Source organism: Aythya ferina (assembly GCF_964211825.1).
Source record: "Aythya ferina genome assembly, chromosome: 17".
Taxonomy (NCBI): Eukaryota; Metazoa; Chordata; class Aves; order Anseriformes; family Anatidae; genus Aythya; species Aythya ferina.
Window position 1 is genome coordinate 6,454,223 of NC_140316.1, and position 21,331 is coordinate 6,475,553.

At 63.0% G+C, this 21,331-nt stretch overlaps 3 protein-coding genes across 4 annotated transcripts; 1 reads left to right on the top strand and 2 right to left on the bottom strand.

Annotated features, from left to right (window-relative positions):
• Window positions 1–110: 110 nt before the first annotated feature.
• LOC311446295 (somatomedin-B and thrombospondin type-1 domain-containing protein-like) lies at window positions 111–3,185 on the top strand. Its single transcript, XM_084539269.1, has 5 exons — window positions 111–905; window positions 1,604–1,786; window positions 1,879–1,969; window positions 2,322–2,495; window positions 2,611–3,185. The coding sequence occupies exons 1-5, from the start codon at window positions 692–694 to the stop codon at window positions 2,714–2,716; spliced, it is 768 nt and encodes a 255-aa protein (XP_084395395.1). The 5' UTR covers window positions 111–691; the 3' UTR covers window positions 2,717–3,185.
• A 144-nt stretch (window positions 3,186–3,329) lies between these two features.
• Window positions 3,330–6,069, bottom strand: LOC311446262 (uncharacterized protein; the record flags this gene model as incomplete). The annotated part of the gene is made up of 4 exons (XM_084539231.1): window positions 3,330–3,796; window positions 4,418–5,488; window positions 5,603–5,833; window positions 5,988–6,069. 4 exons carry the CDS (start codon window positions 6,067–6,069, stop codon window positions 3,588–3,590), a joined length of 1,593 nt encoding a protein of 530 aa, XP_084395357.1. The 3' UTR covers window positions 3,330–3,587.
• LOC311446288 (tRNA (32-2'-O)-methyltransferase regulator THADA-like) lies at window positions 5,779–17,380 on the bottom strand (the record flags this gene model as incomplete). Of its 2 annotated transcripts, none has more annotated exons than XM_084539257.1 (31): window positions 5,779–6,469; window positions 6,593–6,798; window positions 6,938–7,204; window positions 7,319–7,501; window positions 7,687–7,925; window positions 8,155–8,361; window positions 8,508–8,733; window positions 8,815–9,051; window positions 9,153–9,378; window positions 9,651–9,801; window positions 10,077–10,277; window positions 10,434–10,538; window positions 10,675–10,818; window positions 11,363–11,511; window positions 11,635–11,811; window positions 11,957–12,117; window positions 12,318–12,478; window positions 12,556–12,665; window positions 12,758–12,910; window positions 12,993–13,674; window positions 13,793–13,990; window positions 14,310–14,446; window positions 14,652–14,736; window positions 15,008–15,159; window positions 15,420–15,540; window positions 15,749–15,871; window positions 15,974–16,122; window positions 16,203–16,230; window positions 16,554–16,640; window positions 16,755–16,932; window positions 17,268–17,380. In XM_084539257.1, the coding sequence occupies 31 exons, from the start codon at window positions 17,378–17,380 to the stop codon at window positions 6,198–6,200; spliced, it is 5,628 nt and encodes a 1,875-aa protein (XP_084395383.1). In that variant the 3' UTR covers window positions 5,779–6,197. The 2 variants fall into 2 exon arrangements, 1 of the variants encoding a protein (XP_084395383.1); XR_014698825.1 differs by having other exon boundaries at window positions 6,335–6,469; window positions 6,593–6,710.
• Between the last annotated feature and the right edge of the window lie 3,951 nt (window positions 17,381–21,331).

Below are 21,331 nucleotides of genomic sequence, written 5' to 3' on the forward strand. Positions count from 1 at the left end.
GTGGGTGCGTGCAGGATGCGCCCCGTGGTGCTGCGGTACGCGGGGGCTGCTGCTGCTGCCCTCCCTCCTGGGCTGCTTCCCAGGGAGCCCGGCTGCTGCTCACCATACGGATGGGGCTTGTCTGCGGCGTTGGCCAGGTCCCAGCCTCACTGGGGGTATCCAGGGTGCTGGGTGGAGCGGGTGCCATGCTGCATCCCAAATCTCCTGGGTCTTGCGCTGGGCTGAGATAAATCCCCAGGGCATCGCTGCTCTGCCTCCCCCAGCCAAGGAGAGCCCTGAACCCTGCTGTGGGCTTTCTGCAAGCGTGGGGGCGATGCCTGGGGATGCCAGTAGCACTTTTGCCCATCGTGTGCAGGTGCCCGAGGTCCTGGGGGTGACAGGGAGCCTGGCGAGATGGCAGCGTGATGGTCACAGGGCTGTGCCACCACCTCAGCGTGGCTGGGGGCTTCATCGGTGCCGGGCTGGGGGCTGCAGGAGGGGAGCGGAGCTGTAGCAAGCCCTTCCTTCCCTTTGCTTTGCATCACCCCCGTTGGGGCTGGGGCTTGTGCCGTGGCATCCCCACACCCACCCGCGCAGCCCGGAGCCGGGGCGCTGGAGCAGAACGAGACGTGCTTGATCCCCATGTCCAGCCGAGGGGCGGCGCAGCCCAGCTCCCCCCCCGGGGGGACAGCCGGGACCTGCAGGGACAGGGATGCTGCGGGGCAGCATGCAAGGGCTGCTGCTGTGCGGGGGGTGGCTGCTGGCCACCGGCTACGTGCTGGGCGGCTGCCGGCACCGCTGCTGCCCGGGCAGGAACAACGCCTGCTGGGCCCCGGGCACCCACCGGGCTCGCTGCTACTGCGACTCCTACTGCGAGAGGACGGGCGACTGCTGCCAGGACTACCAGGCCTCGTGCCGCCGCGCCGGTGAGTGTGGGGATGGGGAGAGGGGGTCAGGCTCGGCCCCTCAGCTGCAGGCTTGTGGGGCTGACCCCTCAGGATTCTCGGGTGCAGCTCGGGCTGGCCCCAGGCTGGCAGGGGATGGGTGATGCCTCTCGTTAGAGCAGCTGGTAACAATGGGTGACAGCAGGGTGGTTACCAGCAGGTAGCTCTTGGTGGGGACAGCAGCAAGGAGCCCCCAGCTCGGGTGGCTGTGCGTGCTGGCAGGTTTTTGCCATTGGAGCAACATCCTATTCGCCACTTTTTCCCCACTGGGGCATTCTGGCTGCTCCCTGTGCACTGACAGAGCCTGCAGCCAAAAATAACGGGGTGATGCTGCCCCCACAACGCCCATAGCAACCCTTTGGGCCAGCAGCACGCCTGCCACTGCTGCGTGGGGACACAGGACCCAGGGCTGGGGCTGTGCTGGGATGCACAGAGCCGAGGGACACAGCCCTGGGACAATCGCAGCCGTCAGCCCTCCCTAATCTCTGCAGAGATTAGCGGGGTCCCAGCTCAGCTCGATGCAGCAGCACGAGAATAAAAGCCTCCGGAAGCGGCACACAATGCTGCTGGGTTGGGGGATGAGCCATGCAGGGGTCCCACTCTCCCCTGTTTGCAGCTTCTTTGTCCTTTACACTATTTAAGCTTTTTTCTCCCTCTTTTCCCTCCACCCTGCCCCTCAGCGGTGGGTTGTGTGGTGGGACCCTGGGGGCCCTGGAGCAGCTGCAGCTCCCCATGTGGGGTCGGCAGCAAGGGCCGCAGCCGCCAGGTCACCGTCCCGCCCCGGCACGGCGGGGAGCCCTGCCCTGACCTCAAGCAGCGCCGCGGGTGCCTGGGGGATGACCCGGCCTGCGGGGCTGCCAAAGGTAAGGCGTACCCCCTTCCGGACCCACACACCATGTTGTTTGTCCGCACTGCCCACACTGGGGCAGCTGTGACCCTGCTGCTTCCGTGCCAGGGGTGGCCAAGGTGCTCCCCGACTCCTTCAGCCAGGACTTCAGGGATCCCTGGAGAAGAGCCGGGCTGCAGAGGCCGGAGGAGGCTCCCAGGTAGGTGCAGGGCAGCATCCTGGTGGCCCCTTGGCACCCCAAACTGTGGCCCCTTTGCACAGCCCCTCCAAAGCTACGGACCCCGTGCATCCTGCTTGGAGCTGTGGCCTCTGTGCACGCTCCCTGCACCCAAAACTTGGCCCCTTCACAGCCCTAAACCCCATGACCCATTTGCAGCCCCCCCAAAACCGATCGCCCCTTTGCACCGCCCCCCAAACCCCACTGCCCTTCCCACCTCCTGCACAACCCCGACCCCTAGACACCCCCAACCTGCCCACCGAGCACACCCCACCAGCATCCCCCCCGGCCCTCCAACCAACATTATTTCTCCCATCTCCCCCCTCCCCGCCAGCTCCCCCCTCCCCAGCTCCTGCGGCTTTTTCCGCCTGACGCAGGTGGCGGCCGCCTGCCGGGGGCAGCCCTGGAGCCGCCGGCTGCAGCGGGACCGGCGCGTGTGCGTCCAGTGCTGGGGGGACACACACCACGGGCACCCCCGCTGCGACGGGCACGGGCTGCAAGGAGCCAGGTAGGTGGCACTACACCTCCCCGAGGGGTGTCCCCCCCTAAAAACCCAAGAGCAGCTCCCACAGCACCTCGCTTTGGTTTTCACAGCGGCAACCTGTGCCCGATTTCCCTTCCAGGACGTTCTGGGTGGCCGCCTCCGTGGCGGGGTGTCAGGGCTCCTGGGTGCAGGAGGCACTGCAGGACGGCTGCACCTGCCCCTCGCCAGCGCTCGTCTTTGTGTAGCCCACCCCCCGGGAAGGTGAGCCGAAACTCCCCTCCCTTCTGATTTGAAAAAGCGGGGAAATGAAACGGGAACGTCCCCGCCCTGCTTTAATTTCAGCCCTCTGCACGCTTGCTGCCTGCCTGCGGTGATGGGAGGCAGCTCCTCTGCGATTTCCACTACTAAAAAACGAGGGAACTGCTCAGTCCGCAGCCAAGTGACTAACACGGGAGGAACGGAGGCTGAATCCAGCAGGAGGTGGGAGGACAAGGCAGCGCTGTCCTGCTCCGCTGTCACACCAGCAGCAGCAACAAGCCCCCGAGCAGGCGTTTGGGAGCACGCAGGGAGGCAGGCAGCATGCTTCCACCCAGACCAGCATGGTTTTGGGGCGTCGTTAACGTGACTGCAGCGAAACGTCAAGGGCGTCTCGGCTGCTGCGTGTGGTTTGTGGAGCGAGATTAAAGCTCGGCATGGAAAGCAAGGCGAGGCTCTGGCGATGCTGTTTGTGCAGGACGCTGTCCCTGCAGGGCTGCCCACGCTCACCGCCTGCCACGTGTCAGCCCACAGCCGCCCCCCTTCCCGTTCCCGTACCTGTGGGACCCCCACCCCGTCCCTGCCCTACGCACTGGGCGCTGGTACTGCAGAGCTCACCTTTATTCAGCCACATGTGCCAGCGCCCAGGGTGCTCTGAAATGTCCCGTATCCCCCGGGAGAATGGGCTGGTGGATCATGGCCATGGGACAGGGCTCCCAGAGGAACCATCCCCACCCCGTAGCAGGCAGGGGCTGAAGGTGTCACAGTGCCCATCACCAGATGAGCAGCTTGTCCCCGTCCCCGTCCCCATTCCCACCATGGGGGCAGCTGCCCCGCACCGCCCCGCTGCCCGCAGCACCCTCACGTGCCCAGCTCCCTGCGGAGTTTGATGATTTCCAGGAGGAGCTTCTCCTTCTCCAGCAGGATCTTCTCCTTCTGCAGCTGCAGGGTCTCCTTCTGCAGCTCCAGGATCTCCGTGTGCAGCCGGCTCTGCTTCTCCGACACCTCCCCGGCTGTGTGGCTGCAGCCCCGCGGCCCCAGCAGGGGCTCAGCCGGTGCCGTCGGGCTGCCTGCACGGAGCAAAGGAAGGAGTTAGAGCAGGAGAGGAGGCAGAGCCAGGGCAACCGCTGCCTCCTGTGCTTTCTCTCCCTCCTGCAGTGCCCTTTCCATCGCTGAGGTGAGCCGGGCTGTCTGTGATGGGGATGGAGGCACAGCCGTGGGCTGGGGACAGGCTGGGGGTGCTGTGTGCAGCCCCTGTGAGCCTCCAAAAGCTCAAACCTGCAGGATTCAGCCTGCCCCTGAGCTACCTCCACATGCTGCAGTGACGGGTCTGGGGGGAGCAGGGCAGGATGTGACCCCTGTGCCGGCACAGACGTGGCACTGGCAGGGGGAGAGGCCGGGCTCCTCTCTTGGGAAAAGGCACATTTTGGGCAGATGGGCTGTGGCAGAGGAGACCCCAACAAACAGCTGGAGCATCGCTCACCAGCACAGCCCCTGCCTGGACTGGAGCTGGCAGCCAGCCTGGCTGCAGCACTGTGTGGGTTTGGGGAGCTCACCCCGCCAGGGCTGAGCATCGTGGCGACTTCAGAAACGGGGCTGGGAGCCTCAGTGCGGGGCTGGCTGACCCCAGGTAGGGACGGGTGGGCACGGGGGAAGAGGCAGAAGGTTAGGCAGAAAGGTGGGCACCTCACCGTTCTCCTGGGAGGCCGGGGGGCCGGGGCTGTCCCCGCTCTGCACCGCTGGGCTTGCTGTCACGCCGAGGCACGGCCACGCCAGCGCCGGGCTCAGCAGGCACTTGATCCGGGGGGGCTCAGGGGAGCTGGACGGCAGCACCGGGGCCGTGCCCTGTGGCGAGGCGGGACCGGGGGCTGCCGTGCTGGGGGGCAGCAGTCTCTTCTCCATGCCGGGCTGCGGGCCTGCCGGCAGCAAGCTCTGCTTGGAGTCGGGCTCCGCACCGGGGGTGCCGAGGAAGCCATCAGGAGCGGGGCCGGGGGTGCCGGTGGCACAGAGCATCCCACGGGCCGGGGCAGTGGCACCGCTCTGGCCGTGCAGCAGCAAGTCCGGGGCGACCTCCAGCATCCCCCCGGCCACGCAGAGGGGCGCGGGCGGCCCCGGCGGGACCCCGGCCGCCATCACCCTGAAGGACGATCCCGAGAGCAGCGGGTCGGGCAGCTGCGGGCTGGGCTTGTTGAAGAGGGCGAAGATGTTGTGGAAGAGCTTCTCCTGGGGCCTCTGGCGGAGCAGCGGGTGCTTCTCCATGGCCAGCTCCTTGCGGGCGTCGATGACCATGTTGTGCCACTTCTTGCGGATCTCGTCGGGTGTGCGCTGCACCAGGGGGCTCAGCGAGTTGACGGCGGCCGCGATCTCCTCCCAGGCCCGCTGCCGGTCCAGCGTGTTCTTGTAGCGGCCGCTCTTGGGGATGAGGATGTCCTTGCGCAGGCTGAACTCCTCCAGGATGAGGAATTTCTCCTCCTCGGAGAACTTGATGCGCTTGGGCTTGGCCGCGCTCATGCTGCCCCCGCGCCGGCCGAGCAGGGGGCGGCTCGGGGGGCTCCGGGGGGCTCGGGGGGGCCCCGCCGACCCCGACCCCGACCCCCCCGCCGCCGGCAGCCGCCGGGGGGCACCCAGCGGGGCCGCGCCGTCACCCGGCCGGAGCCGCGCCCGGGGCCGTGCCCGTGCCCGGGGCCGCCCCCGGCCGCCCCCGCCGCTCACCTTCCTCCGGGGCCGCGCCGAGCGCTGCGGGAAGCGGATGTGGCCGCATCCTGTTCCGCGCCGGGGCGGGGCCGGGACCGGGGCGGAGCGGCGGCAGCGGGAGCCCCGCAGAGCCCCGCAGCGCCCGGGGCCGCCCCCGCTGCGCGCAGCCCCGGGGGGCGCACGGCTGGGCACCGGCACCGGCACCAGCCCCGGCCCCTCCGCTCCCTCCTCGGGCCGCACCCGCGGCTCCCCGCCGCTGTTCCCCCGCTGGCTGCTGCCCTCCGGTGGTCCCCGGCCCCGCCCGGCTCCCCTCTGATCTCCCCCCGAGTAGGGCCATGGAAAGGCTTTGACAGCGAGGTGGTTTCGGGGTTCTTTATTTGGGGTAAAAGGCTCCCGCAAAAAGAGCCAAAATCCTGGTTGAAAACGGTCAGCGGGTGTCCCAGCAGGGGACAGGGGTGCATGTCCTGTCCTCCCGGCCGGACCCGGGGGCAGGGAGTGCTGCAGGGAGCAGGCACAGGGAGGTGATGCTGTGCTGGTGCCACCGGGATGCAGAGATGTGAACCGAACCCCGTGTGAACCGAAGAGCAAAGACCTGCTCGCTCCCACCACCAGCACGGGCTGCTGCACCCAAAGTGAGCACGTCCCGCATGGCGAGTGGGGTTCCCCGAGTTCCACCGCCGAACCTGGTGCAGGGCTGCAGCAAGCACCCAAAAAAACGCAGGGACACAGCAGCAAGAGCCAGAAGCTCAGCGTGACGCCACTCCGTGCCCGGAGCCATCAGTCGTTCCCAGGCAGTGATCCTGGTTCCCTCGGTGCATCGCCCTGGCTGGGCGCAGGGGCCAGCCCATGCTGTGCCAGCAGCCCCTGTACCAGCGCCAGTTCCTGCTCCAGCTCCTGGACGTCGCAGCCCAGCCCCGGTATGGCCCCGTGGCTCTCACCCAGCACTCGCAGCGCGTGGGCCACCAGCCTGGCCCTCACCAGCAGCACGGCCAGGGCTGCCCGCAGCTTGGCACAGCCCAGAGCCTTCATCCACCAGCGTGCGACGGCCTCTGCAGAGAGAGGGTAAAGACGTGGTGAGTACAGCTGGGCTCCGCCAGGCAGGGTGACCCTAGGGGTGAGGACACCAGGTTTCCTATTCCAAGGGCATCCCAACGCTCCCCAGCTCACCGTACCTTGGCTCCAGAGGTCCTTGCAGTACTGCAGGTCCCGCAGGACTCCAGGGCCTGTGGCCTTCAGCCAGCACAGGGCCGAGGCACGGAGTGGGCTGGCATCGGGCACCTTCTCCAGGAGCTGCAGCAGGAAGGGGAGCAGCTGCTGTGCCAGGACAGCCGGCTCCGCAAAAACGTTGGGTTCGTCCTCCTTGTACAGGCTGGGGGCTCTGGGAGGGAAGCCGAAGCACAAGGGAAGCCCTGGAGGCTACCTAACGCTCCCCGATGCCCAGGCATCTGAGATCCCTCTCCCTGACCCTCAGGGTGGCTCTGCCCACCACCCTTTTGGCCCTTCATCTGTGCACTCACTTGTTGGCCTCCAGCTCCTCCACGATGCCCCTGAGGTCGAGGACAGGCAGGTGCTGCAGCAGAGAGCCGAAGGTCTCCGGGTGATGCCTGAACTCCTGCGGGAGGAGCTGCAGGAGGCCCAGCAGCCCCACATTGCCCTGCACGAGGACACAGCCGCCTCCACCTGGCTCCCCCACGCTGTGCTCCACGAGGCTGGCGAAACCCGCGGCCTCGTGCCGGACTTCCTGCTCCTCATCTTGCAGGAGGTGAATGCCCACGTTTATCACCCTGGGAGGGAGGGAAATAAAATGTCCCTGCACAACCAGCCCACGCTGCAAGGAAGGCACAGCGCCTGCAGGCAGTGGCATTCCCGTGAGCCTGGCCACCCAGCTCAGGACCTACCGCAGCGCCGCGGGGACGAGCCAGGGGTGGGCAGCCCCCAGGGACCGCCGCAGCACTTCCATGCCCGCCGTCTGCAGGGAGCGTGCAGCCGCCAGACGCAGCACCTCAGCTGACAGCGACCGGCTGCACACCTCCAGCACCGCGACCCACCGCCACACCAGTGGGCTGTCCTCGTCCCCAAACCTGTCCAAGGGCAGGAGATCCAGGTCAAGCACACCTCCCAGCTCCACTGGGGACACCAAAGGCTGCCAACTGCCCCGAGATCGTAGGATCCAGGCACAAAGCAGTCATGAGCCGTGGCTCTGTTTCCACCGAGGGCTAAGAAAAACATCCTCAAAGGTTCAGCCCCGGATGTGGCACAGACGTACCCGAGGGCGAGCAGCAGGCTGGTGGCACACAGAGCCTGGAAGAGGAGGTCCGGGCCAGGATGCTCCGTCTCCATCATGAGGAGCAGCATTTCCACGCATGCTGAGGAGGAGCCCTGGAGCTTAGGGGAAGCTTCCTGGGACCAAGATGAGGGGTTTCTGCAAAGATGCATCAAAGCCTCAAGGTACAATTTCAGGAACTCTTTGTTCCTTCTGTCTCGCAGCACAGACTGTAAGTTCTCCTAGTCAACAACGGGAAAGAAGGTACATGGTTAGTGCCCCTGGGAGCATGGGACCACGCAGCCATCAGCAAATCCACCAGAAAGGCTGCACGTCAGCCTGAGCAACATGCTCTGGACCTGTGCCTCCTCGAGAGATGGCACCAGGATACAGGAGCACCAGGGACCACTCAGTGAGCACCCATCTGTGTGCTGCTGTGTGTCAGTGCCCCACTTCTGAGCCTCATCTTACCAGCAGCGTCAGCCGGAGAGCCTTCTCCAGCTCCTCACACTTGTCTCCCTCCCCTTCGATCACCCAGCTGAGGATGGCAAGCTGGACATCGGGATTTGGCTGCTGGAGAAGCGAGCAAACAGCACCGATCCTCTCACTGTCGGCCAGCCATGTGGCCTCGCTGCATGTGAAGCGCGCCATGGTTTGGTGGAGGACAGCTGAGCCCACCTGGAGGGAAACCAGGATCCACTTCCAGCACTCAGCCTCAAGTGAGGCACGTTTGTGGGCATGGAGTGAGCAGGACAGGTCCCCACTCCCCATGCCCCAGCTTCACAGAAGGGCACAGCCATGATGTCCCCAGCAGGGAGCAGTACCTGCAGCTCAGCACATCCCGGCTCCTTCCCCAGCATGAAGCTGCCCAGCTCAGCGCTGATGGCTTCTCGGATGCTCTGCATGAAGCCAGGGCTGAGGGAGGCGGGCAGGAGGGCGAGGACCTGCAGAAAGGCAGCGCGGACGAGCGGGCAGCGCTGGGCAGGGGTGAGCAGCCAGCCCCGGGCCTCCAGCTGCAGAGCCACGGGGCGCAGCGCCTCAACCAGCAGCCTGCGGGGGGATGAGCATGCCTCAACGCAGGGCCACACCAAAAAGGTGCTGGGGCCGCAGGGAGGGTGCAGGGCCACTCACCCATCGGATCCTGGGGCTGGGGCCAGCAGCGCCTGCATCTGCAGCAGGTGCCCGTGCAGGGCGTTGTGCAAGCGGACCTCTCCAGGCGCGGGGAGCTGCTGGGCCAGCCGCAGGAGGAGTGCAGGGCGCCGGGGCGGCGGGACGACGGGCACCAGTGCCTTGGCAGCCATGGCTCGCACGGCGTAGATGGGGCTCGCTGCCAGCCCCAGCAGTGGCTCCAGGAAGCGAGCGGAGGGGCTGCGGAGCAAAAAGGGCACAGCGTGGTGACGCACCCTCACGGCGAGCCCTCGCTTTGGGGCAGAGCACCCTCACTGCCACCCCTGTCCGCTCCATCCTACCTGTCGGGGCCATCAGGGCCAGGCTGGAGCTGCGCCAGGAGCGTGAGGACAGCGTGGAGCGCGGGGCGCAGGCGGGGCCCCCCCGTTGTGGCTGCCCCCAGCTCAGCCAGCAGCACGGTGCCCAGCTGCGGGTGCTGCCCCAGGAAGGCGGGCAGGCTCAGCCCCTCTGCGGGGCTGCCCTCGGCACGGCTCCGCTTCTGGCCCAGCAGCCGGCTGGTGAGAGCGCCTGCAGGGACGGGGCAGAAAGCAGAGTCAGGCCCTGTCCCCCTGCCTGCCCTCGGCACTGGACCCCAAGGGCTGATTAAACATCCCTGAAAGGCAGTGCCAAGCTGCAGCTCTAGGACCTGCTGGGCACCAGCATGTCCCCACTGCGCTGTAGGGTGCAAATCTGGTCCCTGTTCCCCCATGGGCATTGCTGCAGGCATCAACCCCTGCTGCTGGCGCTGCCCTTTTTGCTAGCAGGGACAGCAGGTGCAGAGCACAGGCTCAGGTACTCACTGAAGAGCTGGATGGCCGCATTCCTCATGGCCCAGCAAGGCGAACCCAGGCCCTGCAGTGCCAGGGCCACCATTGGCGTGGCGTGCCACAGCAGTGCGCTGCCCAGCCCTGCTCCACGGACCAGCGTCTGCAGCACGTGCAGGGCACACACCTGTGGAGAGCATGAAGAGCTCAGCTGTGCTGCACTGAGCACCAGGATGCAAACCAAAGATGCTCAGAAGAGAGCAGGGAGCCAAGGGGCCAGCAGCTGCTCCTGGGCTCCTGGGATGCGCAGTGCAGCCAGGGCTGTGGCTTTGGTTCACCCCAAGGTCTCTGTGCTAATGCAGCCTCACACTGAGGTGCAGATCCTTCTGGGCAGCCTCCTGCAGATCACCCTGTCCCCAAGCCAGATGTAACTGCAAGAGGCTCGGTGCCCGCTGTGCTCACCTGCGGGAGGTCAAGGGTCTGGTCCCAGTCCTGGGGCAGGGCCGTGGAGGCCAAGGCCAGCAGGGTCTGGATGCAGCGGGTCAGGAGCGGCCGGGCCTGGGCTGGGTTTTCCCCACTGACGATGCAGAGGAAGAGCATGGGGAAGCCGGCAGCACGGCGCGTTATCGAGCTGCTCCGAGGCCCGCTCAGTGCTTCCAGCCCCTGAGAAACAAAACCCATCCAGACCCCGCTGGAAACCTGCAAGCTGGAGCCTGCAGCTGCCCCGCAGGGGAGGGGACCAGCAGCCAACACCGGGACTGCAGGGACACAGACACAGCCCTGGGGACGAGGGAACATGGGGAAGAACAAGCACAGCACCTGGTCCAGCATGGTCTGTGGGATCGCCTGCAGCTCCGTGTCGGGGTGGTTCAGCAGAGCAGCACAGAACTTGGTGAAGCCCATGCTGCAGCCCTCCACCGCTCCCTAGGGCAGAGCGGTGTCAGGGCTCCCTGTGCTCCCACCTTCCCACAGCCCCCTGAAACCTCTGCTCGGGGCTGATGGATGGGTCTGGAGGGGCAGGAGAGCGGCCAAGCTCCCCCCAGGTGGGACACGCTCTTACCCAGTGCCGGCACCTCAGCAGGATCTCCTGGAAGACCCTTGCGGCCGTCTGTAAGTTGTCAAGTGTCAGGAGAGGCCCCGCTGCATCAGGCAGCACCGGCGACAGCAGCAGCTCAGCCAGGCCTCCCAGCAGCAGCCCGATTTCCTGGGGAAGAGGCGAGAGGTTAGAGGAAAGGCAGTGGTGCTGCCCAGCACGGCTGTCCTGCCCTACATTTGCTGTGGCAGGGGTGCCTGGCAAGCGCTGCTGTCACCCCAGAGCACACAGTGCCAGCAGCTCAGCCCACGACTCCTGAGCTGACTTTGAGCACACAGCATCTGCAGCACGGCGTTTCCTCAGCCTGCTGCAAGCCCTGCGTGGCTGAGATGTCCTTTTTGCAGCCAGCCACCGGGCAGGCTCTAGGGGAGAGGCTGTGACGGGTGGCTGTCGGAAAGGAGCTGTGATGGGCAGCTGTCAGAGCAGCCTGGCTGCGAGCAGGGGCAGCCCAGCTCTGGCACAGCTGGGGTCCATTAGCGCTGGGAAAACAGCTGGGCTACATAAGGGCAGGCAGGGAGGAGGCTGCTTTTGGAGCGGGGGGCTGCAGCAGCCCCCAGGTAAGGGCAGTGCTTGCCCTGCCTGCCCCCAGGGAGGGATGTGCCCAGCTCCTGGGTCAGGCTGTGCAGTGGGTGCTGCCGTGTGGAGGTGCTCCTACCTTCACCGACACCCAGCAGCAGGTCAGGATCAGGCTGTGCTCCTCTGACAGCAGGACTGAGTCCTCCTCCTCCTCCTCCTGCTGCCCCTTCCCCAGCGTGATGAGGGAGCCGATCGCATTCCCCATGTCTGCAAACGATGGGGCAGCCGCTGGGAAGAGGAAAAGAAGCGAGCAGCGTGAGGGAGAGCCTCTGGAGCTCATGGCTGGACCAAGGCTGCTGCGGTGAAGGTGTGGGTGGCTCCCAGGGCTGCTTCCCCTGGGGACCTGCTCACCTTGCTCGTTGGCACCAGGGCTCTGCAGAGCACCCAGCAGGAGGGAGGTGATGTCCCTCGCAGTGGTCACAAGGCTGGTGAGGAACTCCTGCCAGCTCTGCACCGACTCTGCCGCCCGCATGGAGGCAGCCACCTCTGGCACCTGCAGCAGGCACCTCCGCAGGGCTGCAATCACGCCTGCACAAATGCCCAACCCACGTTACAGCGGTGCTCAGCACCATCCTGCCCCCTCCCCGCTGAAATATCTCCCCAAAATGGGACGCGTGGATGGAGGGCACACACCAAGCTGTGGCCTCTCTCCTCCAGCAGCCCAGGCACGCACCGTGCATTGGTGCCACGGCTGCTGCCCGCAGCAGGTCCTGCTGAGCCACAGCGTGCTGGGCCTGCAGCATCCGCAGGAGGTGCTGGGCGAAGCACAGGCCATGGTTTGGTGGTGTCTGGGCTGCTTCAATCTCCAGGATCTTCATGGTGCTGCCATCTGACCTGCAGGAAGAGGCACGTGCTGCTGGTGCTGTGAGTACAAGAGTTTTCTGCCCAACTTGTGCTGTGCAGACCCCATCCCTCCCCAGCTCCACCACTGCAAGGCTAACTCAAACCCAAGCCACTGCTGGCTGTGGTCAGCCCCAAGGAGATCCTGGTGCTGCCACGGGGCTGCCATGCCTTTGCCCACCCTGAGCTCATACTTCTGTAGGATTGTCTTCATCAGCACAGCTCCGGCTTCAGCCTCCTGCACGCGGGGGCTGCTGAGGGCGTCCTGGGCCAGCTGGAGCAGTGCCGGGGTGAGAGAGGAGGGGAACGCCGTGGGGAAGTAGCGGACGAGCAGCTCCGAGGCCAGGTCTCTGATCTGCCAAGGCAGAAAAGAAAGGGAGTAGGGACACAGGTGGCAGACGCAGGGCAGGAGAGGGGGCTGCTGACACCCACCTCGTTGGTGCTGTCCTGCAAGCAGCTCAGCAGCGCCAGCAAGTTGGGCCGAGAGAAGAAGTCCCAGCAGCCGCTCTGCCTGGCGTGGCTCAGCAGCGCAGACATGGTCCCTGCGAGGACAGCGGGTGGTGGGATGGGATGGGGACCACCAGGAGCGCCCCAAGACCTGCAGGGATGCTCTGGGCAGGCTGCCCCTACTCACGTGGGGGCTGGCCCTTCTTCCTCTCAGGGCTCCAGGTGTCCGTGCAGGTCTCCAGAATGGCAGCCAGGAGGAGCAGAGCTGTCTTCTTCCTCTGGTAGTTGGCCCCGGGGGTGAGTGAGGAGACGCTGAGCTGCAGCAGCCACTCCACAAAGCCTGCGGGGAGAGCGCACAGCACTGTGGCAGCCACTTGCGAAGCCCTGGGGGCCACTGAGAGGTGCTGCAGCAGCTTCCTCACCTACAGCCTGGTCGGGCTGCCCCGCTTCCTCGCCTGGCTCCACGGGTGCCTTCCCTCGCAGCCGGGCCAGCGCACTGTCCCGCAGCCGCACCAGCGCCTTCCTCACGGCCGCCTGCAGCAGCTGCCGGAAGGCAGAGGAGTCTCCGGTGAGGTTGAGGGGCAGGAACTCCCGCAGCAGCTGCTCCTCAGTGCCCGACAGGGCCTGCCCGCTGCTGGGGCTGCAGCACAGGAGGCCCAGCGCTGCCAGCCGCACGCCCTCCTCGCGGGCCCGCAGGCAGGTGCGGAGCTGTGCCAGCGCCTCGCCCTGCAGGGGCAGGGTCCCCACGATGCTCTTCTGTGCCCGCAGCAGAGATACCCAGGCCCGGAGCGCAGCAGCATCCTGGCCATCAAATTGGGCAGCCAGCAGTGCGTGGGTGGCCGGGAGCTGCCGGAGTGTCCAGACAAGGAGGTGGTTGGCGGCGTTGCTCTGTAGGATGGGCAGGGGTGAGCGCAGTGCCTGGCACAGCAGGGGCAGCCAGCGCCGTGCCCACCGCTCAGCCAGGGCCTCCTCTGTGCCCCCTGGTCCCTCGGAGCGCTGCTGCCGCACCAGCACCCTGTAGAGCTCGGTGGCTGCAGGGCACAGGTGGTTGGTGGCCAGGCAGCTCAGGAGGTGCTGTGGCAGCTCCGGGTACGTGTCCAGCACCTGGGGGAAAGGCCGGCAATGGCTGTGAGGAGTACATGAGGGATGTCCTGTCTGCCACCTCCGCACGCTGCCCTGCCAGCCTAAAGGCTCCGTACAGCAGGGACTCCACCTTCCCTACCTGCTGGCTGCCCACGTAGGGGACGATGGCACACAGGGGCACGTATCTGGCCTTGATCTGCCACGGCATCGAGACCGCCCTCTGCAGCATCTGTTGGTAGAGGGGTCTCTCCTGGTCCTTGAAGTGCTGGCACTCGAGGTCATAGATCTCCAGGAGCAGTCGAAAGGAGCTCTGGATGAACTCAGACACCCCCTCCACCTGGGGGGAAGGACGGCAACCAAGAGAGGTCAGTGTGGTTCCCACCTTCTGTCTTTCTGCTTTAGAAGACTCCTTGCTCTCCTGTGGCCACAGACTTTCAGTACTAAGGATGTGCCAGCAGATGTGGCCCAGGGCTCTTTGGTCAGCTGGGGCTGCCCTGCTGCATGGGGAGCAGGGGCAAAGCTCTGCTGCAGTGGGGGTACCTCCATCCCTGCCCTACAGGGTAGGGCTGTGTATGTGCAGCAGAACAAGCTGAGCTGGTCAAGGAAAGGGCTGTTTCTGGTCATGGTGGTGCTGGGGGTGCACACTCCAGCCTTACCGGGGTCTCAGCGTTGTCCCACACCAGCTGGGTGAGCTGCTGGAGCAGCTCGGTGTCCTCCGCCAGGATGCGGCCCCCCCGCAGGCACCAGAGCTCAGGCAGGTTCTCCTGCAGGCGCTGCAGCCACAGCGCCAGGACTGAAAGCAGAAAAGCAGACACAGCGATGCAGCCACCATGTGTGGCAAAGCCCACCCAGGCTGGGGAGCAGGGCACAAGGGGAGCGCTTCCCCACCAGCCCACACAGATGTACAGCAGCCAGGGAGGTTTGTATTCGGTGGGCTGGAGCAGGTGTTAACAGCCTTAGCAGCAGTCTTCTGCCATGGTGGGGTCACCGTCCCTTACCTTGGAAGCAGTAGTAGTGGCAGTCCTTCTGCTCCTTGTTCAGGGCACGTACAGCAGGGAAGAGCACATCCAGCAGCAGGCAGGCCTGCAGGAACACAGCCCATCAGTGAGCAGGGAGGTGCAGGCTTTTGGGGTAAGAAAACCCCATCACAGGACAAAAGACCACAGCACTGCTCTGCTGTTCCAGCAGCTCAGGGTGAGCTTTCTGTGCTGCTTTGGGAGATCAGCCCCAGGTTCAGGCTGTGTGAGGGGGTGTGGGCTGGCTACATCAGGAGGTTTATCCCAAACCCCCACTGGTGGCTGTCAAAGCAGAGCTGGGCGAGGGGCTCCAGACCCCTGGGTATGAACTCTCCTACCTGTTGTGTGGGGCTGTCCAGCCGGCAGCTGAGGATGTCGCCCTTGCAGCACGTCAGCAGGCCTCTGCTCAGCACCAGCCTCTCCAGCCCGGCTGGATCCAAGACTCTGGGATTTTCTACCACCAGCTCTCCAAACCTCAGCTCCCTTACACCTGGTTGAAAACGGCTGTGTTAACTGGGGGAAAGACCCAAACCCAACTATTTATCCACGACCAAACTGCCCAGACTGGCTTGCCTCATCCCAGAGTGACTGTGGCATATTGGGCTCCTGCACCGCAGGAGGGGGACACAGCAGCAGCCTGGCTTTGACTGCCAGTGAGTGGCACTGTCCCCTCCATCCCCTCTCGCCCAGCACGCCTGTCCCTGCTGCCCACCCAGTGAGGTGGTTCCCAGCTCAGGGAGGAGCACACACCTTGGTCAGCGAGCTGGAAGAGGGCCTGTGCAGCACCGGCCCCGCTCTGGGGCTGCGGGGCTGTGTTCACCAGCATGCTCAGCGCAGTGCCTGCCAGCAGCTGCGTGTCCTTGCTCGGGGCCTGGGCTCAGAAGGGGAGGGAAAGGCACAGCTCAAAACACCACATAAAAAAAAAACAAAAAAAAAACATGCATAAACTGTTTCCATGCCCCTGTGACACTTATGGCCAACTACAGAGCATCCCCAGATGCTGCAGTGTCTCCTCAGGTACAGGGAAAGAACCACGGGAGTACAGCGCTGTCCTCCAGTGCCACCAGGCTCACACGCACCTTCCCCGCCACCACCTCCAGCAGCAGCCCCAGGATGCTCTGCAGGGTCTCGCTCTTTGCTGCTGCACTCCATGCCAGAGGGGCCACGTCCTTCGGCAGTGCCTGGAAGAGCTGGAGGCAGGCCTGGAGGACCAGAAGAGAGAGGGTCTGCATCCCTTGTCTCTGAAGAACACGCAAACCCCTGGCTTCCCTGACTGCTCCTTCTCCCCCCAACATGGTTCCTACCTTGACGGCCAGGTGGCCCCAGGTGCTGCTTGGTGCCGGCTGGCTCTGCAGCACCCAGCGCAAGGTGGCAGCCAGGCGCTGCAGCAGCGCGGCCAGGTTCTGCCGCCAATGGTCCCGGCCCAGGCTGCTGTCCTCGATGAACATGCACACTGTGGGTGAGGGCACAGCATCGGTCCCTGTCCCTCCTGGCACCCAGGGAAGCCCCTGGGGACGAGGAGCAGAGACTGACCTGCCTGAAGGTCCTCAGGAGACAGCATCTGTGGGGGCAGAAGGACAGGCACCCTTCACACCCAGCACAATGGCAGCAGCCATGCTACGCAGTGTGGGTGTTTTGGGGAAAAGCCTCCAAGCAAAGCTCCCCACAGCTCCCAGTCCCTCCCATGCAGGAGAGTGGTCAGCAGCGGGCTCTGGCGCTGAACCCCGAGGCAGCACAGCTGATGTGCTGCAGAGCACGGCTGATCCCCGGCCGCAGGCACTCCCTGCCCGGCTGCCTCACACCCCAAAACCTCCTGTAGCCGGTCCCCACGTGTGATGCTCCCAAATCTGGGGTGTCGCTGCCCCACGTGCTGGGTGCTCTCACCTCTCGGTGCGGTGCCAGGCCGGCCAGCAGCGCGCCCACCTCCCGGGCCAGCAGAGCCTCCTGGCCCACCGCCAGCTGGGTCACAATCTGCGGACAGACCCCAGGGTCAGCCACCCACGCGGACCCCCGAGAAACACGAGCTGTGTCGTGCTTCTAGGGCAGCTTCGGCTGCGTTTCTCTGCCTGGCGGTGTGTTACAGACCTGCTCCAGTTTGTGGAAGGCGCTGGAGCTGCCGCTCGCCTCCAGCTGGAACGCCAGCACGCAGCGCAGCAGCGGCCGTGCCTCCGCCTCGCCCAGCGCCCGCAGCTCCTCGCTCAGCGCCCGCGCCAGCTGCAGGGCCTCCTCCAGGTGCTGGTCCCGGCATCTTTTCGTGGTGCTCCTGCCATGGTACCGGGATGGACGAGTTGGGGCGCCCCAGGGGGGCTCAGCTGGGGCTGGGGGTGCAACGGGAGGGGAGCATGGGGGACACCCCGGCTTGATGGGGGTTAGGGCTGCTCCATGGGGGGTGTGGTGGGGGTACCCTGGTGTGGTGGGGGGTTGGGTGGGGACGCCCTGATGCTGTGGGAGGTTGGGGTGGGGGTGCCCCATTTGGGTGGGGGTGGCTTTGATTCGGAGCGGCGCGCTCCGTACTGCGCGTCCCAACCGCGCTGCCCGAACCGCCCCCGGTTCCCCGTGTCCCCCCGTGTCCCCCCGTGTCCCCCCGGAGCCCCTTACCCGGCGAAGAGCCGCAGGCTGTGCAGGCAGCGGAGCGCGGCCCTGCCCGGCCCGCCGGGCCCCAGCGCCCCGTAGAAGGCGGCGCAGGCCCGCGCCTCCCGCTCGGCCCCCATGGCGCGGCCCCGGCCCCGCTCGGCCCCGCTGCAGCCCCCCCTAGCGCCCGCCTGGGGGCCCGCGGCTTCCCCGGGCTGCGGGGGGGGGGGGTTGGGGTTTGGGGTTGGGGGGTTTGGGGTTGGGGGTTTGGGGTTGGGGGGTTTGGGGATGCACAAGTCGGGTGCTTCAGTGCGGTGTTTGTCCCGTGCTTCTCTCCTGGGTTTGTTTTTTGTTGGGTGTCACTTCTAGTTTGTTTCCTTAGGGTTGTTTGTGGCTTTCCCTTTGTTTGTTTAGTTATTTATTTTGTTATTTTTCCCCAGGTCGGGCGCTTGGTGTCCACAAGCCCTGGGGTTGTCCCACGGGTGAGCACCGAGCGGGGCCAGTGCTGGAGCTGCTCCCAGACCCCTGCTGCCAGTCCCGGGCTTTCCCGGAGCGATTCCCCCAAAATCCGCCTTCTTGCCTGCTCTGTCCCTTAGCCACAGCCACACTTTCATCATGCCCAAGGTGGTGTGTTTGCTTTAAAAGTAGAGGTGGGACAGAAGGGTGAGCATGATCTCACTTCACCTGCCTACAAGTTTTCGGCCTTAAAACAACGACATCTGGAGCGGTTTCCATAGTCGGAGGAGGAGCGAGCCCTGGAAGGACTGGAGGGGAGCTGGGCAAGGCTGAGGTGCTGGCAGAGGGGACATTGAGGTGTCCTGCACACCAAGCCCAACACTTCTGCTTGGCACAGCCGCCTCTCCCAACACACCACTCTGTACCAGATTGACAGAGGACATTGTGTCAGTGGCAGCAGGTTCTCAGAGCATAACCATGTCATTTAACATCATCTGTAGATTTCGCCTCCTGCCTGCTCACCACGGTTCCCAAATCACTAGCAGATATGTGTGCCAGCTTTAACCTGGTCCCCCCGCCACCCTCTTGTCACCAGCAATGGGACCTTCTGTCACAAGGAACGGGGTGAGCTCATCTGCTTGTTTCCCCAGGATGCTCTTTGCTGGTTTTGACCCTGCAGGAGTGATTTTTCCTGCTTTGCTTCCTGCAGAGGAACTAAGGAGAGTGATGGCTGCATCAGGCACCCAGGAGAGCACGGCTTGGAGGACACCAAGACGTGGCTCCCAGGAGAGCACTGCATCTGGAAACCGACAGACCATGTTTTTCAGCAATGTTTGCCAGCCCTGCTCTGCTTTAGACATTAACCTGGAAGTCCAAAGCCAGCCACGGGGCCAGGTTTGCCCTCACTGCTGCTATTATAAACCAAGGAAACATCCCTGGATTTCCGCCCAGTAAATCAGGGTGGCACAGGAGGATGCTTGCACCCGCAGACCGACTCCTTCCCCAGTCCAGCACTGCGGTGAGGAATCAGGGAGTGCACTGCCTAAGCAGAGCCCCCGTGCCCATGGTGCCTGCACCCAGGCAAGGGAAGGGGCTCCCATGTTTCAGGGTCTCTGAGGCTGTGGTTCCCTTTCCCCTTGTGCTGCCTGCAGAAGGCAGGGGTCGGGGAGGAAGAGGAGGATTTTTCAGGTTTTGCCATAGGAAGGATTTTCAACCCCTGTAAATTCACTTTTGACAAGCAAACGGCTAAAGCAGATTAACCTTTTTGCTAATCCTCTATAATGGCTTTGGAATCTCCTTAACCAATAAGAAAATGATAAGAGCCTGTTTCTTTTCTTTTTATCTATATCTATATTGTCCTCCCTTGTCTGCATTTTTTTTCTTTCTTGTTTTATTTTCCTTCCCTTTTCTAATATGAAATAGCCCAGCGATCCTATCTCTCAGAGGCTCAGTAAACAGAACATCAGTAATCCTTTTCCTTTATTCCTCTCCGGTAACAGGGTGCAGAGAAGTGTCTGCCGATTGGGATTTGATTACCAGCAGCTATCAAAAGTCTCTTTGTAAGATCTGGGTCCTAAATCCCATAATTCTTTGATAAAAGAAGTATTACCAGTCCATTTTCTGAAGTGAAAGGTACGGGAGAAATGAAAGAAAGCAATCAGCGGAGATACTAATAGGCTAAGTGCATGTGTGGTGGGAAGGCAGGGCCAGGCCGAGGAGGCCAGGGAAAGACGTCCTTTGTGCAGGATGGGGAATGAGAATTAATCTGCTTCGGCTGTATGATTATCACAGCTGAGAGCAGGGTGGGTCGCATCCTGCACCTGCCCACGCCACACTTGCCTGCCCCGCAGCAGCATGGTGTGGGGAGCAGGACCCATCCCCATGCCATCTCCTGTGCCACTGAAGGAGAAGCAAGATAGGGGGATGGAAGAAAAAATACTGTTTTAAGTGAGATTTTAAAGAGATTTGAGGGTAGAAAGGCAATTTGGCATCCCTTCCTGGTGGTGGAAGACCAAAAAAAGGAAGAGGACCAGAGATGGGGACCCCCTGAGGACAGGTTCCCATTTCCACGAGGTGCCACAGGGATGTTTGTTGTACAGGAGTTTCACAGCTCTCGTGTATCTCCTCATTGCACCAGGAGTGTGGCTGGTGCCTTACCTCCCCTGCCAAGAAATACCGAGCAGGAATGCTCCACCAGTAAGTTCCCAAAGCCTCGCTAGCTCGCTAGCTTAAGGTGCACTGAGGGCAAGAAAACTCAGGTTTAAACTTTCCAAAGCAACCTGAGCTCAACCACAACTTCCCTGTTTTAGCTCCAGCTACTTATTTTAGTCATGAACCCAAGCACTTTGTCATCACCACCAATTTAACCGGAGATACCTATGCTGTTCCTTGTTACAAAGCCCCTTCCTTCCCCTGTGATGTATGCCATGGTGGCTGTGACAAAAATGCTGTGCCTGAGACTGAGCCCTTGTAAGAAACGGGGCATTTCTAGTGCTGAAGTGTCTCAGACTAGGCTGATACAGAAGGTCTCCCTTCTCCTGCAGAGACCGTGCCCACCAGCCCTGGTCTTTCTCATGAGGCCCAGCGCAAGAACCTCATCCGTGCCCAAGACAAGTCCTGGACTAGTGACTGCTCTTGGATATTACCTCCCCAGAGGTTCTGTTTCTGGACAGAAGTTGCTAACTGAACCAACAAATCCTTGCAGAAGCCTGGTTGTCCCATAAAATGGGCATAAAATCAGTGGTTAAATTCTGGGCTGCCAGGATTTAGAAGTATTTAGTCATGTTTCCCCAGGAGCTGCAGCAGGACTGCCTACATGCATGCAGAGGCAGTGCCCTTCCTTTCCGCCCCCTCCAAATTCTGAGTAGGGACACGGCCCCACTGTCCCCTCACAGGTGGCTCTATGGAGGTGGCTGTATGCCACTGAGCTGCCACGAGCTGCCACGTATCTGATTTCTTACGGGATTTGAATCCTGACAAAGAGCATGTTAGATATATGCAAAGCATCAGTATTATTACTCTGATTAGGGCAATGGAGGTGGGGGAAAGGAGGAGGGAAAATACGATTTCTCTGCTCTCAGCAGAAAATAAATCGACTTTTGCAGAGAGTTCTGGTGCAGCCAAGGCTATGCTATCATTAAAAATGACTTTTTATTAAGCTGAACTCTATTCTCTCTCATATTGTATGTTATGACAGCTCTCTTTTGATGGGAAAGCTTTCATTTGGCCAGAGAAAGGGATAATTTGCTTCTTTTAAGGAGTTAATCCTCCGGTCCATTTCCGGGCTGGGAACGGCTGTCCTCCCCCTGCCCTGAATTGGAGGCTCCGGCACAATGGAGATCATAACCGCCTCAAATCTACACCCGAGATGGAGAAATCAGATTTCCTTCTGGAGTCATTTTTGTGGGATTAGCTAAATCTTAGATCCACACTAACCCTTCACAAAGCCGCCAAGATTAGTTAGAATTTATTTTATTCACAAGGGGGTTTACGGTTTTCTTTCCAAAAGGATTATATCTCTCCATATATATTTAGGGTGGCTTCAGTCATAAAGCAGTTAGGTTAGAGGGAGAAAAAGTGCACGTGTGTATAAAATAAAAACTCTGCTGCAAGAATGACAGTCACTTGAAACTCCG